This window comes from Squalius cephalus (assembly GCF_949319135.1).
Source record: "Squalius cephalus genome assembly, chromosome: 8".
Classification (NCBI taxonomy): domain Eukaryota; kingdom Metazoa; phylum Chordata; class Actinopteri; order Cypriniformes; family Leuciscidae; genus Squalius; species Squalius cephalus.
The window spans coordinates 40164674-40191771 of record NC_137129.1 but is presented as its reverse complement, the minus strand read 5'-3'; the positions used below and the strand labels follow the sequence as shown (position 1 = coordinate 40191771).

Sequence of the window (27098 nt, the reverse complement as noted above, 5' to 3'; positions counted from 1 at the left end):
CATTAAAATGCAAATTAGATAGATAAAGTGTATTGAATGGGACTATGCAGTTATGGCCATTTTACCCACATATTGCATAAAGCAAAATGGTGTATAAATTCATTCCGTTATATTTTTAAAAATAAAAAAAAATCCTACAAAGATTTTTGGGTGAATGAAAAAAAATCCCATTGTTTTTGCCTATATGTCATTTTATCTCTTGCCACAGAGGTCATAGCATAAAATAAGAATAATAATAAAAAAAAATCATTTGTTTCTTATGCTCTAAACAATGTAATGACTAAATAAATTCAAAAAACTTTTTCTGGGTGTCAGGAGGAAGAAGAACCTTTAACATCCACGGAACCTTTACAGTGGAAACAAATGTTTTGTAGAGTTTAAAATTAAGAAGAACATTGTGGAACCTATTTTTAAAGAATGATATATTTCTTTGGATATCATTTCTCCAGGTCAGTGTTTCGGGGTTCTTTAATCACCAGTTTACCTATTTCGAATGAATTTGACAGTAAAGAGTTTTTTTTAAAAACATGTCTTGGCTCTGATTGGAACCTTTATCTTCAAGAACGCGTGTGTATGGTTGTTTTCAGAGGCCGTTCTGCACGGGTTCTGTGGTGTGGATGATCTCCGGGGACTGGCAGGCCGGGCTGCCCGGTACACTCTGTTCGCTGTCGGTATCGCTGCCCTTTTTAACCCCGGTTGACCCGGGCTCGCAGGCGCTGTGCGTTTTCACGTGTTTACTGAGATGGTCGCTGCGCATGAAGCGCTTGTTGCACACAGGACAGGCGAATCTCTTTTCCCCGGTGTGTGTGCGTAAATGCCGCTGGAGCTCGTCGGACCTGGTGAAGCGCTTCCCACAGAACAGCCAGTTACAGACGAACGGCCTCTCGCCGGTGTGCCAGCGCAAATGCGCTTTGAGGTGAGAAGTCTTTCCGTATACTTTCCCGCAGCCCGGGATGTGGCAACTGTGGAGGCCCTTCCTGCGCAGACTGGCCCCCGCGGGCCCTAACCTCTCCGCCTCGTGGCAGTTCGGACAGTCGCAGGTGGCTCTGCCCGAGTAGCGCCTGGTGGATGAGCGTGGTGACCCGGCGAGCGGTAACACCGGGGACCCGGATAAAACTGCGCTCGTGGCACCGGGACTGGTTTCTGGGTAGGTGGCGGATAAAACCGGTTTGAATCCGTCCATCAGGTGCTGCCCACCAGTAAGAAGATGCGGAGATGGACTGGTACTGAATGCGGAGTGAGTTATGGTGGAATAGTCTGAGTTGTACCCGCTCAGGGGCGAATGTAAAGAGGTCTGGAGCGCGGCGCCGTTCGCGCTTTGAACATCAATCCAGCCGGTGCCCATATCCCACCAGGAGGACCCGCTACCGGTGCCCACGTCCCCGGCGGAGATGCCACCATGCGCGGATTTGAACCAAGTCTCATACGGGTGCGCGACGCTCATCCTCGGGTAAATCCCCTGCAGGGTGTCCACTTTTGAGATGAACACCGACTGCGCGCTCGGGTCCGGGGAACTGTTCGCGACTGAAGTCTGAAACACGGGATAATCGTTTCCAAACGGACTGGTGGATGTGTTCGAGCCCGTTAGTGAGAACCCGCTGTTGGCGCTGAATGTCTCGTTCCGCTGCGCGCCGAACGGGGAGAGAGAACAGCTGCTGGGCGCCGCGCGCTTCCACGGGTGAAAACCTCCTTTTCCAAACGAGCCGCTGTCCGAGGAGGGACTCGAGCTCCCGATTTTGTTACAGGTTGCTGCTAACATGGCCAGTGGAGTGGATCCAACCCTCGGTTCCTCCTGTGACCATTAAAAAACGCATGGTTTACGAGACAAATCATGAACCTTGCCGCATTGCATATACTCTGAAATTTGTCAAAAAACAGAGTTGCAATGCAGCCCATTTTACACATATTGATGCAATAAACTTTTCTACGATAATAATAGGCTAATAATGCAATCAAAATATAACTTTTTTTTTTTTTTTTGCTTTAAATGCTTGCGATAATTTGTTCTTCGAAAGCAAAGAGCTGCAATAGTTTATTAAACTTTTCAGAATCTGCTATTCTTTTCATTAAATTAAAGGGGAACTTTTTCATTCAAACCACCCGAGGACGCAGAAACAAAAACACCAATCTGAAGAGCATATCCCGAAACATCAAGAACTGTTCAATCTCCGGAAATGAAATGTTGTTTTCGCTAATTTTGTAAACAGTAAAGTATCGAATAAAAAGGCGAATAAGCAAATATTCGTTTCAATAGACAGTTTAAGAACTTTAGGATATGCTATAGTGCAATCCGAATGTAACTTTCATTACGCAAGATTACGCACAAGATTACTAATGTAACCTTACATCAAATAAACTTTATATCATCTTAGATTGCTCTCATTTCAGTTGAAAATCCCAGACACTCTAAATATCGCAGGACGCGAGAGATGTAGCCACACTCACCCCAAGAAGTGAAGTTGCCATCACCTGTGAAAGGTCTTCACATTTATAAGTCTCTCGGCTGTTTTGGAGACTTTTACCGCCCACCGCTGCACAAATGCGTTCGGCTCGAGCTTTGAAGATCCACCAGATCGCGCTCGACCAATCAGATCAGCGGAAACTCTTGGGAGTGCTGCGTTCGGTGATGATGTCATCGGCGGAGCTCTCGGTGACGTGTTGCGCTGGGAATTGTTTACAAGTGGGAAGGGCGGGCGGGTGAACCTTTCGTGGACCTTTTTTTTAGGCTAATTGTTGGGGATACCCATGTAAGGATAACTAATATTTTATGCTAATGAGATGCATGTGGGTGTTTCTTCATATTTTATTTCGCTGCGCAAAATTCAACACTAATATGAAATTGATATTATATTTCATACTAATATGAAATATATAAACAGTGCAGGATTATTTTTTGCCTTAGATGTGTGTTTTTATGAGGGCGTGGCGGGGTTGAAGTGGGAGTTGCACGTGCTGGAGCAGCAGCTTCACACACAAGAGGAGATGAACTTCATGCACGAGCTCAATCCTCTTTCATCTCATTCACTGCAGAGATTCACGCGCACTCGATCCACAGGCATTCCTGCACTGCTTGACCTCACTCACTCCAGCTTATGGGAAACACCGTTTGAAATGATATTAATCACAAGTGTTGCAACATATTTAAAGTGCAACGGATGCAAAAAGTCTAAGATTACCAGTTGGCCAATGCGTCTATTTTGTAACGCTATTCTTTTCTAATGCATTCATTGCAAATTATACAATTTGAGTGCGAAGAAATTAATTTGAGAATAATTATTTGGTTTGCTTTAATTACAGTAGAACTTGAGAATCACTGCATGATTTGAGGTCATAAAGAGCATTTGGGGTTTTAATGAAAGCAAGAAAACCAAAGCAGTTGGTCACAGATTTACTTAATTTGATTAGTTATCTTGAAATATATATTTTTAAAACTTTTTTTGCTTTAACTTTCAAATTTTATTTTATATTTAATTTTTTTCAAAATTAGATTTTGAATCCTAGATATGCGGTGGACAGGAAACGAAATGCGCAAAAGTGATAAAACAGTAACAGTGTTTCACGCGCGCGCGCTCGGAGGGGAACACATTATCATGCAGTGCACGTGCGCATCATGCGTTTAATTTGACTTTCAAATTTAATAAAGAGGTGAGCTTTAATCACACGTGATTTTATTTGTTTGATATTAATGTTCGATCATTACAGGGCAGCGGGGGAAAGTTAATTAGTACAAATCAGGCGCGGGATCAATTCAGTTTTCAGATCAGAATTAGAACAACTCATTTGGTTTTATATAGGCTAATATAATCAGACATAGCTACTATTTTAGTATAGGTTTCTCTTAATTTGCTCATCTTTATTTATACACTTCTAATTGGTTGTTTAATTTTCTCTTACAGTGTTTTTAATTTCTAGAAATGCGACCTATTCATTTATATAAATAAATTAACGAAATAGTTTTCATATGAGAAATTTACTTTATTATACAATTGTATTTTAAGTAGTCTATACAGGATAAATGGCCATACTTTAGTGAAAGACTGAAACAAAACGTCTATTTTCTGTTTTGCTGTGCGACTTTTTTTTCTTCTTATACAAAATAGCCTACAGCAAACACATATTAGTCATTTCAATTTTACGCCCTTTGCAAAAAAAAATGTTTTTAATTCAATTTATAAAATAAAATCATTGTGGTAACTTCGAAGTTAACCGGAGTTCAGAGGTCATGATACAGTAGACCTGCACATATGTGTGTGTTGAACAGATGTCTCTCTCTCTCTCTCTCTCTCTCTCTCTCTCTCTCTCTCTCTCTCTCTCAATTTCAATTTCAATTTAATTTCAATTTCAATTTCATGTTGCTTTATTGGCATGACAAAAAAAATGCATCTGTGTTGCCAAAGCATAAGAACAAATATAAACAACAACAAGGAGTTAATACATCTGATATAGTACAAGTAAACAGGACAATTATGATGTAGATGCAGATACTAAACACATTCTGTGCATGTCCCTCAAAGGGTACATTGAAACAATAATATATATATATATATATATATATATATACACACATACACATACACATACATATATATATATATACACAAACATACATACATACATATACACATATATATATGTACATAAAAAAAGAAGAGAATACAGACAAACAAGATAATAACAAAAAAAAAAAAATATATATATATAAATATACATATATATAATACATAACTTGTATAAATACCTCTTAAACAATTTTCTATTAATTTTCTCTCTCTCTCTCTCTCTCTCTCTCTCTCTCTCTCTCTCTCTCTCTCTCTCTCTCTCTCTCTCTCTCTCTCTCTCTCTCTCTCTCTCCGCATTCTTTCCCACACGTATATGTGCAGAAATCTCGTGAAGAACCTGTTCTCATAATAAGCGCGTTAACACGGACCATCGAGCACCGACAAAACGCACCGACCGAGAGAGAGGGGGAAGAATAGTGGGGGGCTTTAATTGTTTGCTTGTTGGTTGTTGAGAGAACATAAAATATCTCTTCAGAAATGCACAGAGAACCCTTTTAATATCCTGCAATTACATGCATGGCAATTAAGGCCAATCATGAGAAATCAAATTCCATTTTGCATTTCTGGATCCGCAGATAACAAGAACACTTCTGATTGCAAGAACACTTCTCGCTGGAATTTGCTTTGAGATTTTATTTTCAGGTATGGTTTTCCTCTAAGAATTTTTTCTTTCTCTTTTTATTCTAGTAAATGAAGAAATGAAACTCCCCTTCCCAGAATGAATCTGCACAGTCACGTTTTTATGATAGCCTACATTTATCTGTTTCATGAGCTTTTTAACAATGCCATCCTCACTTTACTGGACATTGTTGACATTATTGCGATATTTTGGACCTACATGCTTTTATGACACTTTGTCTGAACAGGGCCTGTCTGTCAGTCAGTGTGTGTGCGCGAGGGCATGTGCATGCGTGAGTGTGTGTGTACATGTGTGTATGTGTGAGTGCGTGCGTGTGTGTGTATTGTTAAACAGGTTAGGCAGCTGTGTGAACACTGTACGAGTTTACACAACCATGAGTTTGCATGCTGTAGTCACACTTTGGATACAAATTTGACTCCATGGAGCAAGTTAAGCTTAAATCTCTCTGTCAAGTATTTTTAATGATGTCATCTTTTGCGAAAAAACATAAATAAATAAAAAGAAAAATTAAAAATGTTTTCCTTAAATGTTTACGTTTTATCTCAGGTTTAATAGTTTATGAGTTGGTCTTTATTGTTCATGAATCACTTTATATGAAAATAATAGGAAGTAGCAGTATGTCTTTAATTAGAAGCCATGCATGTAAATGTGTGTCTTTGTATATTTGTGTGTGTATGTGTGTGTTTATCTGAGCAGGATTGACAGTTTCCTCTTATTATCCTCTGAAGAGGGAGTGTTTCGTCCTGAGGACATGCTGGCGGAAGTTATTCGCTGTCTGTCATCATGTCATCATGAGAGTGTGTGAGAAGTTTGTGAGATGCAGAAAAGAGTTAGTAACAAGAAACTCTCTGATCGTATTCACAATGCAAATATAACATGACTTTAAATGTCAAATAGGAGACATTAGGCAGAATATATGCTGCTCTTTTCCATACACTCTTATAATAAAGGTTCATCAATGCCATAGAAGAACTATTTTTGGTTCCCTAAAAGAACCTTTCAGTGAACAGTAAAATAACCCTTTTTTCTTAGTGTTAAGAACATCTTAATAATCTGAAGAACCTCACTTTAAAGAACCATTTGTGCATTGGAAAGGACTGGATGTTAAAGTTTCATTTAGAATCGAGAATCTTTATTTCTAAGAGTGTGTATAAATATTTGAGTATATAAGACACAAATGAGATTCATGGGGAAGATTTCATGAATAATGTCTTGCATTTGGTCTGTTCCACACACAAAGCCATTTTATTACTCTGGAAGTCTTTGTTGATGGTGTTTTTGGAGCTTGAGTGTCTGTCCTCTTTCAGTCTTTGTTTGGAAAACAGCAGATGCCTGAAATTTCCTTCTGTGGTTTCGATACAACGTGAGGGTGAGTAACACTTTAAGTACAGTCCAGTGTTATAGTATCATTAAGAGACTATAGTTTTTATTTATATTTGAATTATTATTATTTTTTATAAAGTTGTTGTCTTTTTTGTTTTTGAATATTTTATTATAGTTAATAATGTTCAATAAATGTCTTTTTTATATTTTATTTCAGTTAAAGTTTATTTTATTTCAAGTAACAAAAATGTGTTTTTTATGATTTTAGTTATCTACACTGGAAAAAAAGTCAAATGTATTTAATTTTTCTTTTGCAAGTTTTTGCACGCACATTTGTTACGTAAATTTCACACATCGAAATGAGAAACATCTACTTAACTAAGATAAGTCAAATTAACAAAGAAAATAAGTGACCAGTTAAAATTTGAGGAATTTCTACTTAGTTGAAGTTTACTTTGCAATACTCTGTTTCAAGTATACTTTACTCAAACACTGTAACACTGAATTAAGTCATGCTTTTAAAGAGTATGAGTAGAACATCTAAGTAAATAATACAGTAAAAATTTTGTGACAACATTTCTACATAATATAAATATTGTGGTATATACTTGGTACACAATACACAATAACGGTAACATTCCTTGGATCATTTTTGAGCATGAATGTGTCATTTTGAGTAGAAAATGAACTCCAGATGTCACAAAACAGCAAGTTCCTAAACCTAACAACAAAAGCAATGATAAAACAGTGTAAATACAGCTGGAAAATGCAACCTTAATTATTCATGTCCCAGTGCATGATGGGAACACCAGTATCAGAAAGTTGAGTAGGTTTTACTTAATTTTAACGGTGAGATTAACTTAACATTTCTACAAGCTTAAATTGAGTACAAATATAGAATTTACTTTGTTTTTAAAGTACTTATTCAGGTAAACTACAATTTTATTTTTTTGTATTATACTTTTTTTTTTATCAGTGTAGAGTAACCCTGGTAGAGTCTGAAGCGCCGCTATCATTAGATCAGATGAGAAGTCTGTCTCGCTCTGATCATCCACTAGAAGGCCAAAGACGATTGTTCATTAGAGCTCAGACCTGCAGATTTCCCAGAGGAATCCGTCTCTCTCTCTATTAGGTTGATTTGTCGTACGCTAAACACACTCTGCATTGTTTTTAATCAACCTCTTGTCCATCAGCAGACGTGATAATTTATGGCAAATCGACAGAAAAGACGGAGACGGATTTTGCGAGCATTCCGGAGTCCTCGAGGTCGCAGAGGTCAGGCATCATCATCGTGTGTCTTCCTGAGTGAATTCTGGGTAATGTAATTAGTGTGGTGGAGAGGTCTAGACTCTAATCGTCTAAGTTCATTTATGTACATATGTAAATTTACATGATATTGCGTGATTACAGAGATAACGAGGAAAATGGTTTTGTCTGATATATATAGTATAGTATAGTATATATAGTTCAGTAATTTCACTTAAATGACAATTAATAGGTCATTTTCATTGCCATTTAAGTGAAATTACTGAACTTAAATATACAAGCTTGATAAAAATGATCATTCTAGAAGAAAATTTCAGATGGCACTTAGTATATATATATATATATATATATATATATATATATATACTGCTGACTTAGCAGAAATAATTTGAATTTGATTTATGATTTTTCTTTCCCATGCATACTTCCTGGTGTACAAATGTTCTACTTTTTTAGCATTTTTACAGTAGTTTTTGGTAAACGGTAAACAGCGCCCAAGTCTCTGAATAGTGGTCTGCTGTAGGGCCCGATCCTGAGTGAATCCAAGAGAGAAAAAGACAGATCCCCAGGGAATCATAGAGATGACAGGTTGAATTATGGGTCAGCCGAGACAATCACATCCCCCATCATAACATGATCATCTAAATCAGAAGCCCTGATAGCACTTTGAGTCAACAACTGCCTGCGTCCTTCCACGATGCTAAAGTATGTGTTCACAAGGCTTGTGGAATTATTATAGGTTTGTGTGTGATTCTGTCCATGAGGCTGTAGTGTATCATATGTGCTCTGGTTTAATCAAAGCTCTCTCACCAGCCTCTTATTGACAATCATTCTGTGGGTGTTGTAAGCAGTTGCTGTCCAAGGTTAAATGAAATTGCAGTACGTCAGATTTTCTTTGTGAACTGAGCAAAAGTGAAAGATGGATAGATGGGTAGAGAGAGAGAGGGAATGGCAATAGATAGAGAAAGTGAATCTTCCTCTAGCCAGTGATGGATGTGAACGCTGATCAACACAAGAGCGCCATTAAGTCGTTCATCAAGGCATAATTTAAACGGTCACCACATCTGCAGTTTGCAAACATAGAGTGCACATGTATGTTTGTTAGTGTGTGTTGTGTGTGTGTGTGTGTGTGTGTGTGTGTGTGTGTGTGTGTGTGTGTGTGTGTGTATGTGTGTGTGTGTGTGTGTGTGTGTGTGTGTGTGTGTGTGTTGTGTGTAATAAGGAGCAACCAATAAATTTTCAGATCCACTGTATCATTGGATATAAATAGCCAGTATTATGTAACAGGATTAGGCTATGCATATTATGGCTGCTTTTGCAACAGTCTGCAATAATTCTGAAGCATCACTAAGTTGTAGTGGTTTAATGTACTGGATTTACTTAACATTAAGCACCAAATTTTGCAAGTTTAATCCAGTGTATTAACAACACATTTGGTAAAAATCACAACGTTTAAAACTAAACAGGCGTTTCTGTCATATAACTGAGTCACGTAAATAATTACATGAAAGTAGCCTAGTTGTTTTTATCGCTGTTGCGTTCGCTAACGATCGTAGCGGAAAGCGCTCGCGAGGTCTGTTGCTATGGATACAGCCCTACGCTAAAGCAATTTCTTATCGCGACATTTATTTATTTTTTTATTTTTTTGCCAGCAAGCGCTCTGGAAATCTAGTAATTTTTTGTGAAACGTTGAATAGCCTACGTAAGAATATGCTCTTTAAATATTTTGTATGTAGCCTAATAAGTTAAGTAGATCATTTACCGTTGTTCAGCGAAATTTCAAGTCAATTAGGCCTACGTCACATAGGAAATAGCGCGTGCCAACGAAAGACTTCCCCTCACAGATTTCGCCCGGGGTTCAGTTATTCACGCGAATTTTCCACGTTGACAAATAGAAAGCTGCTTGAAAGTTAATTGTTTGAGCTGACTGAGATACATCGCGACACCATTGACTAGGTAAAGAAACTGAAATCCGCCGAAATTTCGCTCTTGAACGCCTAAATAGCATAAACCCCGAGGCTCAGTATCAGGTAAGACTGCTCTTAAAACAAACAACTGATACAAAACTAAGATAAGACTGACAAGATAAGAATCTGGTTTTGTCTTACAGACTTCCTGATGGAGCAGATATCATGTGGATGCAGGAAATGAAGTCATCAAACATATAGGTTATGGAATATATTTACTGCAGTTAAGTAAAATTTATTGTTTAATATTAATGAACAGCCAGTTTACAATACTGTAGGAAGGTGACAAAATGCAGAAGTTAATGAGTACACTTACAGATGTCAGAATCCATCACACATTTTACTGATCTCAGAACTGTTATTTATGTATACGTAAATAACTGTTTCTTCTATAGAAGGTGCATCAAAATTCCATAAGGTTCTCAATGCCAAACAGATCTCAGCTTTGTTGACAGTGTTATTTACATATCGATAAGCTGTTATCTCATTGACACCTCAAAAAACACTTTCAGATTCATGGCGGTAGCCCTTTTGTTTTCTCACAATCTTAATTAAAGGTAATTGAGAGGATGAGTTGCATTGAGTCTTATTGATTTGATACAAGCTTCCCTCAGAGCTGAGAGACAGTTGCAGTTTGTTATTTATTCTCGTTTGGATGGATGATTTTATGGTCTGACTGATGGAAGGATGGATTAATAGGCTGATTGAAACAGTTTTTCCTGTCACATTCATCACCTCGTTTTACAGTAACATCAATGGTGGGTTGTTCATGCGTACTGTAGCTAGACACGTCCTTCTGTCACGTTCCTTCACCAATAAATTCCACCTGAGGTCAGCAGACGAGGTCGCAGGGGAAGACTTAAACACGTCTAAATTAGCTGAAGCCTTTTATGTCTCTTTATTTGTCCTCAGGGATGTGCGGTCTGGTTAGGACAGTGTTTAGGACAGTAGTGGACAGTAAGTGGACGACGGTCCCTGTGGGATCTTTTCACCCATTAATACAACCTCTCCTCTCCTCCTTTACCCCAGTGACCTCTAGGTAATAAAACTATATTATCTGTCAGCAGAATGAAGGAGGGGGGCAATTAGCGGCTTTTGTCCCAATGTCGTGTTTAGAGACGAACCCCGAGAGGTTAAAGTCTCTGATTAAAGACCCAAATGAAGAAGACTCTGTCCTGGTCCCCCTCCTACCGCTGCCTGGTGGTCGCATGCAGGTTTTAACGTCCGATTGTTTATACCACCCGGCTGTGTTTATCAGGAGGGGTTAAATGACATAAGTGGGTTAATCCATGAAAGCCCTGTGCTTTTTCACATATGTTCTTTGTCGGCGTGGCCTGTGAAGAACTCAGTATTAGCCTCATTCAGCTCACAACGGTGAAAGGAAATGCTTATGAATAGAAGCGATTCTCACACTAAAGAAGAGAATGCGCTATCTGAAACCCTGATATTAGCTGCTTCTGTGGTTAATCCTCTCTAAGTGTGCGAGAGAGAAAACCACAGCTTCTCAGGTGAATGTTCTGGCACAGGTCGACAGCTTTGTTTCTCTCATTTCATTTCTTCTGAATTCAGGTCGTTCTGTTGTTGTGGAAACTTTGTTTTTTCTACTCTTTAGGCCCTTTCTCACCAAGAATGAAAAAACTATAACGATAACTTATTAATTATATAAGCACACACCAACGCACAGTATTGTTCTGTTTATCTATCTATCTATCTATCTATCTATCTATCTATCTATCTATCTATCTATCTATCTATCTATCTATCTATCTATCTATCTATCTATCTATCTGTCTGTCTGTCTGTCTGAGATGAGTTTTGTTATTAACATGCACTGAATGGTAATTAATTGCTTGTGTTAGACTTTTATTTGGTGCGTTTACTTCAGATAATATTTTTATAGTTAGCTGGAAGTAACATCCCAGTTTATGTGTGTGTGAACTGTTTTTTATAGGCTTTTGTGTTTGTCTGTCTTCCAGGAAGATGAAGAGATAGAAAAACAGAGATGAGAGATAAGGTGAAAAGACTGAGTGTCTCCATTGTTACCTTGGATTGAGGAGGATTAGATAGTGTGTGAATGTAAATCTTGTCAGTCAGAAGTTGTTGTTGCATTGAGTGTGTGTGTGTGTGTGTGTGTGTTTGTGATGGAGATCTGGCTTGATAAAGATCTGGCTCTCCTGCTCACCAATGCCTTTCATAAATAAAGAAGTGGACAGCAGCACTTTAGTTAACATGTGCCACGTTGGCGCCCTTGACTTCCACTTCAGAAAATTGTTGCCCCATCAGACTGCAGGCAGAGAAAGCTGACAGGTAATGGTTAACGTGATAACTGCTCCGATTTCATCAACTGTCTGCTCTATCTCTGTCTCGCCATCTCATTGTGGGTGTGCTGTTTGGGGGGAAACTCTCAGAAAGATTACTCGCAGCACAAGAAATCAGATGAAAACCGTGCTCGCTTCTCTGATGGAGGAGAAAAAGAGAGATATTTAGACATCACCCATCACGGAACGAAAGATGAAACGATGCCGTCCAATCTGGCAAAGCAATCGCACTCGCCTCGCCGTTCCCATATTTTTAGTAGTGTAGTAAAATAGATAGCATCAAACCACTGTATTTAACCACGATTTATGGTACTGGTCAAAATCTGTGTGCATGTCAAGTTTACTAGCACAAGTGTGAGTGACAGCTGCTCCATCGCCATGGCAGCAGAATCTCGTGGTGCTGATGCTGGGCTGCGTGGTTGTCATGGCACCTGGAGGAACACTCAACTTTTCAAGCAGGAATGCTAAAATTGAAAGGTGTCTAAACTGTTATTATGTGCTATTTGGTGGTTGAACGTGTGCATCAAAGCGTGAAGAGAAAAAAAAAAAAACCACAGGGGGAAAAAGCAGATAGGATGTGACGGATAACCCTCAAGCCTTTCAGCCATGCTAAATCCATCACACCATATACAATAATGATATTAAAATGATACATTTTGGCAGTGTTCATTATGGTTTTGATTGTTGTAATCTTTCTGAAAGAGCCCTGACCAAATGCATGGTGAATTTAATTAAATTTTTGTACAATGAAAAAATAGCTATGAAAAAAAAAGTATCACGTTTCCACTTAAGTATGAAGCAGCACGACTGTTTTTTCAACATTGATAATAATCATAAATGTTTCTTAATCAAATCATCATATCAGTATGATTTCTGAAGGATCATGTGACACTGAAGATTGCAGTAATGATGCTGAAAATTCAGCTTTGATCACAGGAATAAATTACAATTTACCATATATTCACATAGAAAGCAACTATTTTAGATTGTAATAATATTTCAGATGTTTAATTGTATTTTTGATCAAATAAATGCAGCTTTGGTGAGCAGAAGAGACTTCTTTCAAAAACTGTTTTCTATCCCTAATCCCTTTATCCTGTAAATTGTACCTTCCAAACTATGTTGAAGGTTGAATAAATTATAGGCGGTTGAAGAAACCTGTGATGATTTTAAGCAGAAGTGTAGTGATGTACAGCTAAAGAGACGCTTAGATTTCCTCTCCGGGAGAAAAGCACTTTGGCAGATTCATGACAGATTCCACACAGTGATTATTGCATTAGAAACACTCTGATAGAATCACATAAAACATGTCATTTTAAGAACATGCAGAAAAATGTCAAGAGGGTAAAAGAGACGCTGAATGACAGTGTGTGTGTGTGTGTGTGTGTGTGTGTGTGTGTGTTTTCAGGGAAAACAGCTGTGGGAACCTTATAACGCGTTAAGTATTTCAGAGCTTTCAGATGGTGAAATTGGGCGTATAATCTCTCTGGCACACTTTTTTATTTCACCGGCGTGTGGATTGGACTCATCACAGAACATCTGGTCTGGCTTGATTAACACTCGCTCGCTTCCAAACGACTGATCAGATACGACCTACCAAAGGTTTGTTGGACACAGTCATAATTTCGTTTTCATGATCATTTTCACCATATCGCTGACCTTTGTTTTCGCCATGCACCTGTTTATATATAAATGCCCTCTGTTGTGGGTTAGCTAACACTTGTGGGCTTTTAAAATCTTTTTAATCTCAGATTAAAGCCACTTTTAACTGTGGGACAAGCTTAATTTTGAAAATGAGCTAGTGCAGCTTTTAACCTACAAAGTGCTCCATGCCTAAATACTTACAAGGGTAAAATATGAAGAGTAAGGGGGGAAATTGTTAAGATAGACCACAATTACCTCAAAAATTAAGAGTGAAAAGCCCATTACCTATTGTTATGAATATGATCTTCACCTCTGCCATAGCTCTCAAATCTCATATGCATATTTAAAGTGCTGCACCTGACATGCTGAATTTGAATATGCACATATATGCAGATGAGTATGAGGAAAGAAATTCAGTTGAATTTGTGCGACTTCGGAAAACTTGATAAATAAAAAGTGTGTGAAGTTGAATGAAGAGAATTTATGATTTTCGTTTAAAGGGGTGGTTGATTATGATTTCACTTTTTTAACTTTAGTTAGTGAGTAATGTTCCTGTTTGAGCATAAACAACATCTGCAAAGTTACAACGCTCAAAGTTCAAAGCAAAGGGAGATATTTGCTTTTAAAGAAATCGCTTTTTAAGGACTACAACAAACGGCTGGTAGAGACTACACCACATTCCTCCCGGGTTAGTGACATCCCCAACCCTAGAATTTACATAAACTCCGCCCCCTGAACACGATTTATAGATTATCATGTCAGAATATGCTAATCAATGACTAGAAGATAACTACACATAAGCTTCATAAATTCACCAACTAACCATTCAGAAATGTCCTGTTGCTTCTACATGTTGTCACTTCTTCTTGAGTCTCTCCATCATTGTCTGACTCCGGTTTGAACATAAAAGGATAAACGTTTTGGAAATTTTCATTGCATGTCTGTGTGAGTGCAAGCTCTTGAAGCTCCGCCCCCTGTGCCGGTAGCAGCAGCTCATTTGGATTTAAAGGAACAGACACCCTCAAAAAGTGACAATTTTAACATGCTATATAAAAATATAGTGGGGTATTTTGAGCTAAAACTTCACATACACACTCTGGGGACATCAGAGAATTATTTTACATCTCGTGAAAAGGGCATTATAGCACCCCTTTAATATAATATGCACTTTTTTGAACGTATTGGCCTACTGAAGGGTTAAAGCAGAACACAGAGAGAAAAGTTGAGTGTAGAAGAGGGACAGAGAAACTTCTGATCATGGTCATTTTGCTTTTTTTGAGTGACGTCAAAACTACAAACTCTGGAAAATGTCAGAGCAATTGCCATACATTCAGTACCAAAGGTATTCTGGGTAATTTCAGTTGTTGTTCCCTGTCCATATCCATACATACATCCATTTGCACAGATCCAGAGGCATCTCTCACTGTCTGTCTTTCTTCCCCATCGGCTGTTGACTTTTTCCCTGTGACATTTGAGGGCCATGTGTGTCTAGAAGTCTGATATTTTCAACTCTGTGTCATTTGTTCTCCATGTGGGTCTAAAAGCACACAAATTGCATCAAAAATTGCACACAAATTGCATCAGATTGCCAACATGTTGAAAAGGTAAATTGCTTGCAAATCTTTTTAGAGCGCTGACCAGCTCCCCGGTGTGGTGGAAGTTCTGGTCTAATTGGTCACTGGCTCTGCATTGTGTGCCCGTAATGAGAGCAAGAGAGCACTTACTGGACTGGACACTTATGCCTTTGTCCAATAGATTTAATCTTTCATATCTGGATGTTATTTATTTCTTGGGTTAGAGTTGCTTTTCCTGCAGTGGAACCATTTACTGTAAGTCTGATTGGTGGCAGCCAGAGTTCATTATGATTATATGCACATATCTGAAACATCTGAATGACATAGATGGTCTTTTTAAAGAAATATTCTTGGTTGTAGATCTGTCTGTCTGTCTGTCTATCTATCTCTATATATCTCTATCTATCTATCTCTGTCTGTCTATCTGTCCATCCATCCATCCATCCATCCATGCATCCATCCATCCATTCATCGCTTCTTCTCACCAAGGCTGCATTTATTTGAGCAAAAATACAGTAAAACAATAATATTCTGAAATATTATGACTATCTATAATAACTGTTTTAAATATATATTAAAATCAAATTTATTCCAGTGATCAAAGCTGAATTTTACTCCAGTTTTCAGTGTCACATGATCCTTCAGAAATCATTCTAATATGATGATTTGATGCTCAAGAAGCATGTCTGATTATTATCAATGTGGTGCTGCTTCATATTTTTGTGAATCAAACGGACAGAATTTATTTAAAATCTGATTTTAAAACACTGTTTAAAAGTATTTACTGTAAATTTTGATCAATTCAATGCATCCTGAATCATCCAGACAACTCAATTTAATTCTGAATGGCACACAATCCTAGACTATACCACATTTTACTTTTATACCGTTCTATATTTTTTCCACCTGTTCAGCATCTATCCGTATTTCTTCTTATTACCTCACTGTGACGAAGCGGGTCGGTTTCTCATCACTCGACAGACGTCAATGATTGATGTGTAATTCAATTGTATGCCAACAGTTTGTGGAGGGTTTTTCTTCTCATGTGCGCAAAGAGACATCCATATAGAGATGATTTCAAAGTTGTGTGTGATTTCAAATGTGTAGTCTAACATTGGCTTTACTTTTTATTTCTCATCTCGAGGAGACGAATTCACTTTCTTCTCATGAGCACTCAGATCACATCTGATGTGTTTCGTGTTTAAACGCACGGTTCTGTCTGTGAGTCTGTGTGTTGTTGGAGCTGAATTGATGGTTTAAAGCAGCTCAGAGTAATCTAACCTCAGAACAGGTCGTTTTTATCTGTCCGTCACCATGTGATTTCATCACAGCACAGCTCAGACACACGACAGTGCACATCTATGCATGTGTGTGTGTTCTCGGTGAATCCCAGTTAATCCATTTATCTTTGCCATACTTAAGTTTTCTGCCAGACTCTGAAGTTGTTCTACATCATTAGTGAGACACGCATGTCCCTCGAGAAGTGTGTCTCACTCTCGCTCACCAGACTGATGACATTACATATACAGGTCAAGAGGTCACAACACAAAATCAGTGATATTGCATTTTAGATCATTTCTCACCTTTATAAGCATGTGCCACTGCCAGTTATGAATGAAATAATCAGTGAATCAGCATAAACTGACCAAAAACTGCCCAGAATGCAATAGAAATGACAGCTGAACTTGTTGTCTTTATTTCTGAGCATAAGGCCTTGTTGTTCCAGGTTGTGGTCAGTAGTTTGGTTTCTGAAGGGATAAAGAGACCCCAGGGCAGAGCAATTCAAAGGCCACTTGAAGTACTGAATCAAATGAAAGAGGAGAGACAGTGGTTCTGGAATGGCGGTCCACTCGCAGATCTCGGTCTCTCTGGGAGGGCGGGCCGGCAGGTGGCTGTCATGTCTCTAATTGGCCTCTGTGGTGTGAAATTGTGTTCATTATGTGCAGGAGAACTGCACAAGAACCCCTGGGAGCACTGAGAGAAAGAGAGCGAGAGAGCATTCATGAGAGAGCGTGTTTGAGGAACTGATTCAAAGCAAGTTATCGTTAGATTGCCAGTCACACAATTGAAGGAGAAAGGAAAATGTGAAACTTTTTAGCTCACCATTTAGAATTATTTTTACCTTCACTTCTAAAACATTAGAGAATAAAAATACATTTTATAATTTTATCAACTTTATCTTTATTTTTCAATTACTTGTGCTATTTTCAACAAGTGCTTCGTAAGTAAGCCGCTTGTAAACATGCTTGATCAAAAATACAGTAAAAATATTACTGTAATATTATGAAATATTATTATAATTTAAACGGACGGTTTTCTATTGTAATATATTGTAAAATGTAATTCCTGTGATTAAAGCTGAATTTTCAGCATCATTACTCCAGTCTTCAGTGTCACATGATCCTTCAGAAATCACTCTAATATGATGATTTGATGCTCAAGAAACATTTACAATTATTATCAATGCTGAAAACAGTTGCTTCATATTTTTGTGGAATCTGTGATACCCCTTTTTCAGGATTTGATGATTAGGAAGTTTAATAGAGCAGCATTTATTTGAAATAGAATTTTTTTTGTAAGTTTTATGGTACACTTTATTTCGATGGTCACTTAGTACTTAAGTAACTTTGCAACTACATGTTAATTAACTCTCATTAGAGTATTAGATATAGTCGTCTAGATAGATTAGTCTGCATAATATCTGCTAACGTTTTTTTGACGCTCCTCCAACTGACATTATACTGACTATAAGTAACTTTGCAACTACATGTCAACTTATTGTACTAACCTGAACCCTAACCTAACAGTCTAGTAATACTCTAACAAGAGTTAGTTGACGTACTGTAGTTGCAAAGTTAGTTATAGCTAGAGTGTTTAAAGTGGATAATCCAAATAAAGTATAACTTGTACTTTTGAACAATTTAATGCATCCTTACTGAAGAAAAGTTGCTTTGGATAAACGCATCTGCGAAATGAACAAATGTAAACATGATGTGAGGGTGTTCGCAACCTATTTATTTCAACATCTTTTATGATATTTAATTATATTGTTTTATCATTTCAGACCTTTTGACTTGATTGGACACTCCAGAATAATTGAGGGAAGCGGCTGAAAAATAAGAGGGCTTGATGACGTCAGCTGAAGAGGAAAGTAGTTTCAGAGGCAAGCAAAATTTGATTTGTGGAGTGCTTTGCACAATACAGATACTTTCATTTGAGGGATTCATACACAACTATTAAGGTGAAAACATTCACTAATTAAGATCATATATTGTCCATTTATCACTGCCCTTCAGAAGCTACATGAGAGGTTTCCCTGAAGATAAAATAAGTACAATTTACCCCGATCATCCTAAATATGACTACACCCCTGGCTTTTAATGCATATTTTGCAAGTGGTATGTAATGCTGCGTTCACAGCATGCCTACCTTACATATCGAGATGACAACACGTGATGTTCTGTCCAGAGCTGTTCACGTCCTTTTAGTTTTATGTTGTTTTATGTTGACTTAGTGAAGTAATATTAGCCGTTCTTCCAACGTCTGACTAACTCTGCGTTCCATTCAGAACATTTCAGAATTCCCACCATCAAGGTGTTCCATTGTTCGGAAGATGATGTATATGTTAATACTATACTGTTAAATATGCAGGTGTTTGATTGTCAATAAAAATAGATCGTCTAGCAATGGAATTGCACTGGATAAATAACGCTGTGCAACACTAGCATTTGTTCTGCAGGTGTACGATAGACAGCTGGGATTTCTCAGGACGTCTTATTCACTGATGCGGCGCCTGTCAGGAAGTTTTTATGCAGTACTTCACAAATATCACATACAGCAGCTTTCATTTATGAACTGTTTTTGTTCTGTGCTTGATTGCATGTTGAGCTGCAATTAAAGCTGCATCACTACTAAAATCAAGACATGTGCAAAAGAATTTATGCATTAGCTTAATGTTAATAATATTTGTATTAATATTTATTTTATAAGTATTGTTTTATATATATATATATATACAGGGCTTGACATTTTCAGCAGTGGCATGAACTCTACTAGCCAATTTGGCGGGTTGAATTTTATATATAATATATATTTTTAAATTGAAGTCTTTTAAAAAAAAAACACCTAAAATAATAAACTAAGTACAATGTAGTGTTGTCAAAAACATATCAATACTGAAATATCTAAAATGGTTCCAATACTCATTTACCGCAGAATAGATAGATGAAACCAGCTGCGCTTTCTCTCTCTCATGATCTCTCCGACAGAGAGTGACACACAAACCCGCCTCCACTCACTCACTCGTTTCGTTTGCCCTGGATGAATAACATTGGTGTTACAGGCTTGAATTTCGGCGTGGGAATGCGCGTATTTTTACTCATTCTTGCAGATTTTGTGCTCACACTCAAAGTGCGGCACATAAAGTCGCCTCTCAGTACTAAATTGAGTTCTTTTTCACTGCTTATTGCACTTAAACAGTCAAATACACACAAAATAATGTCAAAATGTCACTCTTGGCGAGTATTCACGTAAACACAGTCAGTTATGTTTTAAGGGAACGTAAACCGTTGAGAAAGAAAACGCATGTGTAACAGTATAGTGGATCTGTGCGTCAGGTCTTAAAGTGACAGTAGCCTAATATTCCTGCTGCCAAATTATGAGATAATATTAAAAAATATCTATACGGGAGTTTTCTCCCATGATATCAATGTCAAAATTGTGTCCAGTGAAAAAAAAAAGAAAAAAAAATTATATATATATATATATAGTTTATTTATTTTCCCTTGGTGAAGTGTTTTGCTTAAAGTGCACTTTGATTTAATTTTTTTTCTATATAATGCAATGACGTTCATAAGGGTTTAAATACTTATTTCGTGGCCTCTGAATAATGTTTATTAATGCTTTGGCTTAGTGAAGGTCCTAGCCTGTGTTGAGAGAGAAACAGAGAGCGCATGGAGAGGGAGGCGTGACGGGTAAATGTTCCACATCACTGCAGTTTCCATGGCTCGCGGGTCAGGCTGTTGGGGCACTCTCTGTTTGCTCTCTGGGCTTTAAGATTCTTCAGTTTGAATGGTGTGTGCCTTAAATGACTACCTAACTCCATTGGCGGACTCCAGAAGTCACCTCCTCTCTCTCTCCAGTTCACTTTTATTCGTCTTTTTCATCCGTCTGTGGTGATATCAGAGGCTCTCTGTGATGCTTGCCAGGGTTGGAGAGGTTTCTGCCACCCCGGGCAGTGCTGGACAGGAAGTGATGCGGCGGATTATCTGGAATAGAGAGAGAGAAGGAAATGGACACAAAGAAAGCTGGGAGGGACTGTGAAGGATTAGGACGTTGTTTTGATGCTTCGCCATTTATGTAGAGACTGGATGGATGGAGAAGTGAAGGCAAAGCTCTCTGGCCGGGCTCATAGGGTGCAGCCTGAATGAACCGAACCGCTCGTAATGGGCACAAATTGTCCCTGTGCTGTGTGACTAAACGGTGGAGTTTAGAGCCGTATGGAGGGCTTTTGTTCGGGGGCGGTAATGAGTCAAAAGCCCTCAGGGGGTCAATAAAAAGAAGGAGGGGGTTGTTGTAAAAGAAGCCAGGGAAGAGAATTTATCAATCACTCTTCTCTCTTCTTGTCCTGCATGGGATGAATGAAAATCTGTTGCTGAAGTCCTTAGAGTCCTTAGTGTCGAGTGCGTCCATTCATCACCTGCGACGGGGGTGAGGGGCTTCATTTCCAAGGGGTGAAACAGGCATCCGCTAAACCGCCGAATCCGATTATCACTAAAACTCAGCACTTAGTGTTTGTTAATTAAAGATACTTGACACCGAGCCGTGTAGTGCGCTTCAATGATTACAATGGGAGTTATAATAGTGCCATACTCTGGAAGATGGTCGGCCAAATTGCTCATTCACTATTTGGATTTTTTTTTAAATCTCATTTTACTTATTCATCTGACCAATCACAAATAGGTCATGTTTAGGCTATGCTGGTTATGTGAATGTAAAATGTTTTATGTAAATGTTTTATAATTCAAACCCATTCACATGAAGTGAAACTGTATCTTGGTAACGCTTTTGCATATCAAAATGAAACTTACTATGTGACCTTGGGAACATAGTTTAGTGAAACACCACCTACTGGTCAAAGATTGCAAATGAATATTAAATCTCAGAAAAAAAAAAACTATTGGGCGATCATTTTAAAAATTTGAGTAATGATGCTGAAAATTCAGCTTTGATCACAGTAATAAATTACAATTTACAACATATTCACATAGACAGCAGTCATTTTAAATTGAAATAATATTTCACAATATTACTTTCTTTTTTTATCAAATAAATGCAGCCTTGGTGAGCAAAAATATTAAAAAGATAGATAGATAGAGAGAGAGAGAGAGAGAGAGAGAGAGAGAGAGAGAGAGAGAGAGAGAGAGAGATAGATAGATAGATAGATAGATAGATAGATGGATAGATGGATAGATTGACACACAACCATTCAAAAGTTTGGGATCTATATATACAGTTAGGTAATCTGCTGAGAAAATCATCTTCTTTAATTGATAACTAACTATAGTTACCATGGTAAATGTTTGTAAGGGTCTGCACACACGTGAATGGAGCGGTATCTCTGATGAAGAGCTCCTGTTGTCCCGCACTGAAAGATCCCAGCGCTCCTCTGAGGGACAGCTGTTAGAGCCCAGCCGACTGTTCATATGGATATGTATGTTAATGAACAGCGGAGAGAGAATGAATCTGCTTCACTGCTGCTCAACAAAGGGACGCGGTCAGGCCAGTCCCGAGGACAGGGGGTTTCCAGCAGACGCATTACTGTCTCCTTATTAGCAAAACACAGTTAATGTGTCCAAATCTGCGAGTTCATGTTGATTCTTACGTGAGGTTTGTCTCTTGAGGTTTAGATGCTGATTGTGTCTAATTCAATTAGCCGACGGTGTTAAGTAATCCAGGTCTCTATTTAGCTTAAGTGTCTCCTGAGATTTTCTAGGATGAGGAATTACAGCATTTGTCTCTTAAACACCAAAAGATTAAACAAATCAGATTCAAAATGAAAGCAAAAGCGCCCTTAAAAACATCAAACGATGCTGAGATTTTATTTTCAGGGATTGTTGCAAACCATGCATGCGGTTTTCATCCGACGAAGCCCATTTTCGATTAGATTCAAGCTAATAGATGCCTCAGTAAATTTGTTAAATGGACCAGAAAAATGCTACAGCGATTTTATGCTAATTAGAAGTCGGCTAATTGTTAATAGATTGCAAAAAGCATCAAGTAAGGATGAATGTTTTTCTCAGCGGTTTTCAGGTGAAATGAATTTTAGATTGATTCTCTTCTTTTTTTTTAACTTAAACTGGACTTTATGAATATTTGTGCTTGTAAACAATGCACTAAACGCTTGGTTTGTTTGTAATTATGCATTTAGCAACAGGCTGCATGTGAAGCCGGCTGATTGTTAATAGATTTGCAAAAAGAATAAGAATGCATATTTTTTTCTCTGTGGTTTTCAGGTGAAATCAATTTTTGATTGATTCTTTTTGAACTTTAACTGATCCCTACATGCATTAAACATATATGTGCATTTAAACAATGCACTAAACGGTGGTTTGCTTGTTATTGTGCGTTTAGCAACAGGTAATGAGATGCTGCATATACGAGTCCAGAGGAAGATGTATGTGGTTCCTGTAGAAATTAGCTTCATGGTTGCTCTTGGATTCAGATGCCAGCATGGGGCACAGGACACTATTGCGTCTCCTCTGTCAGCAGCGCTCGACCACAATGGTGTAGATTTGTGTGGCTGTGTGCCCTCCTCACACGGAGACAGCGGCCCCCCGTGAGGCCAGCTGTGAGGGGTTAATGACAGCTGATCCGCCCCACTGGGGGCCCGGGGCCTTTGTGTGTCTGAATCCACAGTTCACTCCCAGGAAGGAAGCCAAGCAGGAGAAATGGAAGATGAACAATGTTTGGATTTCGCTGCTCAAAGTGCTGCGTTTTGTGTCTCTGAGCAATCATATTAATCATAAGTAATCATATTTAAAGGTGCACTTGTAACGTGTTAAGATTGAAATAGCAGCGTATCTTTATTTAAGCAAAATGGGAGAAACACAAGGAAACAGTGTGCAAGGAACAAACAACACCAGACAATGAGCACAGAGAACTGAAGGCGTTAAATACACAAGGTAGCGAACTCGATGAGAAACAGGTGTGCTCGATAATCAATAAGGAATAATATAACAAGCGGGAACAAAGGAAACAGCAAACAAAGAGAAGCAAACTAAAAGTCCTTGAAAACGAAACAGGCAAAACGTGACAGTCTGCTGTTCAAAAGATTTTTAAAGACATTTATTATGTCACAACAAATAAATGCACTTTCTATTCATCAAAAAATACTGACAAAAAAAAGAAATTTATATATACATTGATAATAATCAGAAATGTTTCTTGAGCATCTAATCATCATATTAGAGTGATTTCTGAAGGATCATGTGACACTGAAGACTGGAGTGATGATGCTAAAATATATTAAAATAGAAAAAAAGATCATATTTCAAAATATTACTGTTTCTACTGTATTTTCGATCCGATAAATGCAGCCTTGGTGAGGATCAGACATTAAAACCTTTAAAAGTGTATGTGTAAATAAATAATACTGATAAAGACTGTAAGAGGAACTTGATGTCAGAAAAATCTAAATATAATTTAAAAAAGAAAGGAAGTGTTTGAATATAATGTACAACAGGCATAAAGCATTTTATTAAACAAATAAATAAAAATCAGTAAAAGCAAAACGTTTGCAGAATGGTATTGAAAATAAAAAATATATATATTCCACATTAGGTTTCTTTCAAATTCATTCATATTGCTTATGGATTGTATAAAGTGTTATTTTAAACATCATGCACTATGCAAGAACTTTTAAGCTCTAATGTACGGCATTGTCACATGACTGCATTATGTACAGTGATGTTAAATTCAGCATCCAGATCTCACCTCAGAAATATATATGGTTATTGTACATCTTAAGTTTTGTCCATCTGACCGAATAACAATCCATGAAACTGATTGTGGCTGATATAACTTTTGGTTTATTTTAAGTTGAGAGCATTGCGGGATACACCTTTTTTTTTTTTGGTGATTTTTGCCTTTATTGTGATAGGATAGTATACAGTGGACAGGAAGCGAGATGGGAGAGAGACGGGACGGGATCGGGAAAGGTCCACGAGCCAGGATTCGAACTCGGGTCACCCGAAGCACAACGGCGCCATATGTCAGCGTGCTGCCCATGAGGCTATCGGTGCCGACTCAACACCTTTTGTAAAAGGTTGCAAGTCATCCAGGAATTATGTTGCTGCATGTAATATTTTCATCAAAATTCATCCATTAAAAGTGTAACTTGTGGAAGTCGAAAAATACCTCATATTTAAAGGTGTAACTTTTTTTTTTTTAAATGGAAGTGGGAAAAGACTTTCAATCCATGTCCTGTCTTAAATCATGCTACTTTACTTTTTTAATGACTCTACAGACTGGAATTTCCCGCTTTAAATGGCCGTTTGAAGTGATTTGATTAGTTCCAGCTAATAGTTTGAAGAAGTTTGATCAAACCTCAAACTATTTCTCATTTGGCTAACTCTCTCTCTCTCTCTCTCTCTCTCTCTCTCTCTCTCTCTCTCTCTCTCTCTCTCTGCAGTATTCTTTCCTCTGGTGTGCTCAGTGAAGTTATGGTTTCTGCTGTAGCTCGGTGTCGGGGAGGTTATTGATGGCAGAATGAATGGAAGAGTCGCTGGCGACCTGCATGTATAGATGTGGATTTATCGCTCTGGATCCCTCCAACAATTTCATCAAAAGCCCATTGGCCTGTAGCGTTTCTCCCGTGATAAATCAGCCCGGGGCGCGGAGCGGATGAGAGACAGATGAGCGACTGGAGCAAAGGTTATGGTCCATCCCTCACGCCAACACAAATGCAACTCACACTCAGATTTATGAAGAGAATCAAACCTCTTCACATTTTACTGGAGATCACTGACACACTTACAAAAAAATTACTACAGATAATATTACTTCTGTAAAATGAGAATGAAGTTAATATGGCGTCACCTGTGAACTGTGTAAGAAACGTACACTACTGTTCAAAAGTTTGGGGTCAGACTGACAGAGTAATGACTATTTTAATTATAATAATATGTTATATTATTTTTATAAAAAAAATCTATTAAATAAATGCACTAGTTCATAAGAGACTTTTTTCAGAAATCTTTAAGAAATCTTACCAACCCCAAACTATATTTTATTTTATTTATTTTTATTTATTTTATATGTTCTTTGCATTTTTTCTTCTTTTTGAAAGTGAAATTGCAGTATTGCACCATTCAGAAATGAATTGAGATGCCTTTAAAATTCCAATTTAATTGTCAAAAGAGACTGTCAAAAGAAACCTTAAATTTTAGTTTGACAAAGTTTTGAAAAAAAAAAAAAATTGTTTTGTTAGTTTAATAGACTATAAATCAATATATGGTTGAAATGCCACCTGAATAAGTTATATTGTTCATCATAATAATAAAAAAAGGACTTTTGTGGAGTAGGTTGAAAGAATACTTAATTTCCCAGAATGCACTGTGGGTAGGATGTGGGTGTGGCCAATTTGATTTTGTTCCGTTCAAATTCACACTCATGAACTGAAATTCATGGCCGATTCTTCAGTTCTGAATGTTGCACAATATTTTGCACATGTTTTGTCCCATATGTGGCCTCATTGTCGTTCATCTTATCAAAAGTGTCGTTTCCCAGGATTTTCTGTGTCATACGGGTGTGTTCACACTTGTAGTTCGGTTCTCTTGGTTCTTTTATTCCTGACCAAAAAAAAAAAAAAAAAAAGAGATACATTTAGTCCTGGTTTTCCATTTTTCCATTTTTAACACCGAACCTGAAGATACAAAACAGAAAAAAACTTATGACATATATTTTCCGACAGAACTTACCAAATATCCAAAAGAATGCTTTGAACTGAGTGCGCTTGTTTTATGTGCGTATATGACAGTATTTTTACCAGCTGAGAACTCGTGAAGAGCTTATAAAATGTGTAAAGAAGTCAAAACAGCCGCAGGAATCCCTCCATTACGCACAAACGAAGATCTACTGCAAGGAGACGCGTGTCTGACGTCTGTACCGTTACTGTAACTGTAATCATCAACAAAGCTCGTATGATGAGAAGAACCAGGTGTGCTCGAGCGTTCAGTCCTTTTTAGGGCACATCTTGTGACATCACATCCTGTTTTTGGTTCGTTTAGATGTCTTTGGTCCATATTGCATTCATATTTTAGTCGATCCGCACCAGAATTCGGTCCGAAACACACCTCTCCAGGTCCGCTTTTTTGGGTTCAGATGGCAGCGTTCACACTTATTGAAATGAGCCACACTAACAGAGCAATCGCACCAGAGTTCGTTTTAACCCAACCAAACATGCCAAGTGTGAACACACCCTGAGAAACTCTGGGAAGGGATGGGATGAACTGGACTGAAGAGAGAGAGAGAGAGAGAGAGAGAGAGCGGATGGGGTGTTTGATGAGAGAGTGTGAGCTGCCGTTGATTTACTGTCTGTGTGTGTGTTTGAAGTGGTGGGCTGTAATCGGCCCCCGGGTTTCTCCCTGTGATCAGAGCGAACTCAAGAGATGGTAAACACACGCCTGGAGTAATCACACATCAAATATTGACACAACTACTCTACACACACACTTTATTTCAAAACACCAGCCGTTCACAGACTGACCAACAACAGAGAAGCTGCAAATGAAGTCTTTCACTTTAGT

The 27098-nt window shown here is 38.0% G+C and overlaps 1 protein-coding gene across 1 annotated transcript; it reads right to left on the bottom strand.

Annotated features, from left to right (window-relative positions):
- Positions 1-244: 244 nt before the first annotated feature.
- On the bottom strand, positions 245-2521 carry sp8a (sp8 transcription factor a). The gene is made up of 2 exons (XM_079877896.1): positions 2446-2521; positions 245-1792 (listed from the first exon to the last, which is right to left on the bottom strand). The coding sequence occupies exons 1-2, from the start codon at positions 2464-2466 to the stop codon at positions 584-586; spliced, it is 1230 nt and encodes a 409-aa protein (XP_079734022.1). The 5' UTR covers positions 2467-2521; the 3' UTR covers positions 245-583.
- Between the last annotated feature and the right edge of the window lie 24577 nt (positions 2522-27098).